The following is a 3,863-nucleotide window of genomic DNA, read 5'->3' on the forward strand; positions in this document are numbered from 1 at the left end:
TACCGAGGCAGCTAAATTGCTAATGGACAGGTCATCGAAGCAACAGCTAAGAAAATATTGAAGCTGAGATAATATCTAGGCACAATTTATTATTAAACCAGAGCATAGGAACGCTCATTTCAGTAAAAGATGAGACAGGATCGCAAGCACAAGCCTGAACATTCAACACGAGGAGACATCACAAGAACACACACTCGTACAGGCACACATCGGGGGGCACACACCTCGGCTTATTTCGCGACGAACGAGCAGCAGCAATTAAGATCATGGCTTCATCAGCGCTGCGACCTTCTGGACGGACGGCCTCGCCAGCAGGTCAGTCCACCAGGCCTTCACATGCGGGTACGCGTCGAACAGAGACGCATAGGGTGTAGCCGCCAAGCACAGGGTGACAGACACATGGTTAAGGTCCGCAAGACTGAGGAAGTCTCCAGCCAGGTACTTGGACTTGCTCAGGTGCGCCTCGTACACCGCCAGCACGTTCTTGATCTTAACAAGGTTGTCGTCGATGACCTTCTGGTCAGTGGCTCCCCCAAGCATTGGATGGATAAGGCACTCGAAGAGAATGGGGCTCAGAGCGGCAGTGTACTGATGGGCCTCCACCTCGAGCCACACATCCACCATTGCTGACTCCTTGATGTCGCCCTCCTTCAACAGCTCTGGCTTGTTCTTGCGGCACGCGTACTTGCAAATAGCACGTGATTCTAATACAAAGAGAACAAGAAAGTAGAACCAGAGTTATGAGGATTCTAAAGGATGGTACTGTTTTATCCCATTTCAATAAATTGGTCTAAAACTAGTAAAATGATCATTTCTAAACTTGATTAGATTTCAAATTAGAACTCATAAAAATAGACTATATGATTGCTTGGGAAACCTTACCATAACTCATGTTTTTGACTTCCGACTAAGCTTGTGGTTGGTAGCTATATAATTATTACTTCATCTTCAAACATACGAGGGTAGTAGATGAAAACTCCAAAAAGGTATAACTCATAATATAATGCCAGGCGGCAGCTAACAATTAACATTGTTTTTTACTCATGTCATCACATACTGATATGTGAAGAACACCTTCAAAGGATTATCATTAATCCAAATGAAACTGTTCCTTTGTTTCTAGTAAAGACTCAGGTACCATTAGCTTTGTTATACTACAAGGCAACAACATTAACAGCAAAACAAACAACCACAGCAACAGTAATGTAAAAGCATCATGACCCTTTATAGTTCTGTTTATGAGAGGTAGAAAAGAGAGAACATCTCAAGAGGTAGCATCATACCGAATACGTATAAGTCACCATCCTGCAAAGCTGGCACCTGGCCGAAGGGCTGCAGAGAACAACACGAGGAAAATGAGTTTTATCATATGTCAAAAGATCAAATCTCTAAAAACAGAAACCACATGTCATAATTACTATCACACTAAGATTAGGTGGTCAAACAAAATATGACTTATGCATGTTTTTGTGTAGTCTCCATGAGATGCTGCTGTAGTGGCTGCGCAACAAAAAAATGCGACAGGGCTTAATAGGTGGTACTGAATGCAGGCTACATCTTGTTCTGCTTTATGTTTTGCTGTCAATTTTCTGAGCATTTGCGGGTTGCTTGGGACTCCTGGGTTAATGTTGTAAGATAGTTTGCTGAACGCCTCATCCTGGAAGAGAACATGCTTCTTGCAAACCGTAACCCCCACCCTATTATTACCACACCTTCCCTACCACCAAGCAAATCTAATGGATGTATGGCGTGTATTGATAAGAAACAAGTCAAAGGATAGGAATGACCAACCTATAAGACCTACAAAAAAAAATCTCTAATCGAACTAGCAGAGGATTAAAGGGCACATCCAGATCCAAGTTTTTTACAGTTAATCCAAACCATTGTATTTAGTACTACCAGGTTTAGGGGGGGAGATCTCTTGGTACAAAGTGACACAATTTGTAACATAACAGGGTGGGTGGTGGCGTCGGTGCTGGGTGCAGGAAGTGCTTCAGATTTGCTCACACTGTATACTGCTTGAGCTTGGGATTTGCTGCAAGATTAATCTGTCAAGGTACCTACGAACTAGCAAAGCACTACCACCGTGTTAGTAACACATATAGAACAAATTCCCACACCGAATCCAAATCTTTGTATTTACGAGGTTTAGGAGAAGACGTAAACTAACACACTTGATACAGTGAAGTAGGTGGCCGGTGGCGTGGGAAGTGTGGATGTGGGGAAAGTATGACTTTATCCACACTGCAAGTGGCCTAAAGTCAAGTGACTAAAAAGATTGGGTAGCAGCAGAGGCATTAATTAAGGTCACCACGCGGTCCACGCCCAAATGGCCCGCCGATCTGAGACGAGCTGCGGAAAAACTCATACTACCGTATACTCGAATGATTTCTAAATATCGAACCCCAGTCTCGAATCGTGATACTTTTTTTTTGAAATTCGAATCGTGATGCTAGATTATACGAGAGCGACAGCTACATCTCTCCGCCCCCCGCTAAAACAAACAGCGATAGAGGCATGGAAGCGAGTCCTCGCCGGGAGTTGACTGAGTTTTGTTCCGCCGATCGCAGCACGAGGACCGAACGAATCGACATCACCCTCGTGAAATTAGAGGCAAGCACACGGCACAGGGCCGAACTATCGACGCGGATGGGAAATTCAAGGGGAGGGGAGGGCGGCGGTTAGGGCATGGCACGTACGTTCCTGGCGAGGTGGTCGGGGCTCTTGTGCTCGCCGGTGCCGAAGTTGATGGGTACGATCTCGTACTCGACGCCGGCCTCCTCCAGCGCCGCCACGCACCTGGTGACGTTCCACGACAGGGTCGCGCCGTACAGCTTCACCGGAGCCATCTCTTCTCACTCCTCACTCTGGAACGCACTCGAACCTTTTTTCTCTCTTCTTCTCGGTAGGTAAAGCCGCTGCGGATGGGATGGGATGTGTGCAGTCTCCACGCTCGGGGTCTCGGCTAAATAGGCGACGGAGGGTTTGCTCCCTTCCAACGGAGCAGGTGCGGTGCAGCCGTGGAGTGGGAGAGGGAGAGGGAGAGGGAGCGGGTAGGTGAGGTGAGGTGGAAGGTGCCGCTGGTCAATGGCCCCCGCGCCTCTAGGTGCTTCCGTTTCTTCAACCATTTCGAGTATTCTGTTTCTGTGATATTCTTTTAGGATTGGTTTTCACTTTTCAGCGACCAACCGACCGACGCAAGTGATGACGCTCGGTAGTGCGCCAACGGCGCATCGAGATCCGCGCATCTCCTTTCTCCGGCACTTTTCGTTTTGATGATTGATTGATTAAGTTTTAGCTTCTTCGGATGAAGCTTGGTTAGCCATACATTACTCCGCTGCTGAGGGGCCGAAAATTAAGTTTGTTTCGGACAATCACCGCTTGGTTTACTTCCTTTTTCTCTATGGGACGCTTTTTTTTTTCGATGCGCGTTCTCTTTTTTATTTTAAAACACAGCACAATTGAAGATGTTTATATACATATCACTATGAACACACGTACACACATTCTACACGCACACCCCATAGTCGACAGCAACATCTTCTTTCATTGAACGAAATCGTTCGGATTGGCTGCAAAACCCATGCCCAAGCCCCACGTAAGGCTTGAACGAGGTGGTGGTTTATAGCATCTCTATAGGCTTGTCAACCCTTAAAAACCCGGCCGATTCACATGATTCGGGAAAAATTCAGCCTGAGCAAATTCTGTAAAAAAGGCCCGACCCATAAAATCATGATGTCTCCGCTTTATTTACAGGATCCAGGCCGACTTAGGATTTCTATCCTGTAAATCCCGAACCCTCCTTCCCCGCAATCTCTCTGTCTCCAACGCCAACTCTCTCTCTCTCTCTCTCTCTCTCTCTC

The 3,863-nt window shown here is 46.6% G+C and overlaps 1 protein-coding gene across 1 annotated transcript; it reads right to left on the bottom strand.

The window, feature by feature from the left end:
• Positions 1 to 57: 57 nt before the first annotated feature.
• Positions 58 to 3,037, bottom strand: LOC119277087 (glutathione S-transferase 1-like). Its single transcript, XM_037558307.1, has 3 exons — positions 2,700 to 3,037; positions 1,284 to 1,332; positions 58 to 704 (listed from the first exon to the last, which is right to left on the bottom strand). Exons 1-3 carry the CDS (start codon positions 2,847 to 2,849, stop codon positions 265 to 267), a joined length of 639 nt encoding a protein of 212 aa, XP_037414204.1. The 5' UTR covers positions 2,850 to 3,037; the 3' UTR covers positions 58 to 264.
• Between the last annotated feature and the right edge of the window lie 826 nt (positions 3,038 to 3,863).

This window comes from Triticum dicoccoides, chromosome 3B (assembly GCF_002162155.2).
Source record: "Triticum dicoccoides isolate Atlit2015 ecotype Zavitan chromosome 3B, WEW_v2.0, whole genome shotgun sequence".
Lineage (NCBI taxonomy): Eukaryota > Viridiplantae > Streptophyta > Magnoliopsida > Poales > Poaceae > Triticum > Triticum dicoccoides.

Bases quoted from the DNA above. Each gene is read 5' to 3' on its own strand.
- LOC119277087 (XM_037558307.1), bottom strand. From the start codon at position 2,849: ATGGCTCCGGTGAAGCTGTACGGCGCGACCCTGTCGTGGAACGTCACC. The intron at 1,333-2,699 runs GTACGTGCCATG...TGTTCTCTGCAG, and splicing joins CCGACCACCTCGCCAGGAAC to CCCTTCGGCCAGGTGCCAGC. The intron at 705-1,283 runs GTATGATGCTAC...TCTTTGTATTAG, and splicing joins TGGTGACTTATACGTATTCG to AATCACGTGCTATTTGCAAG.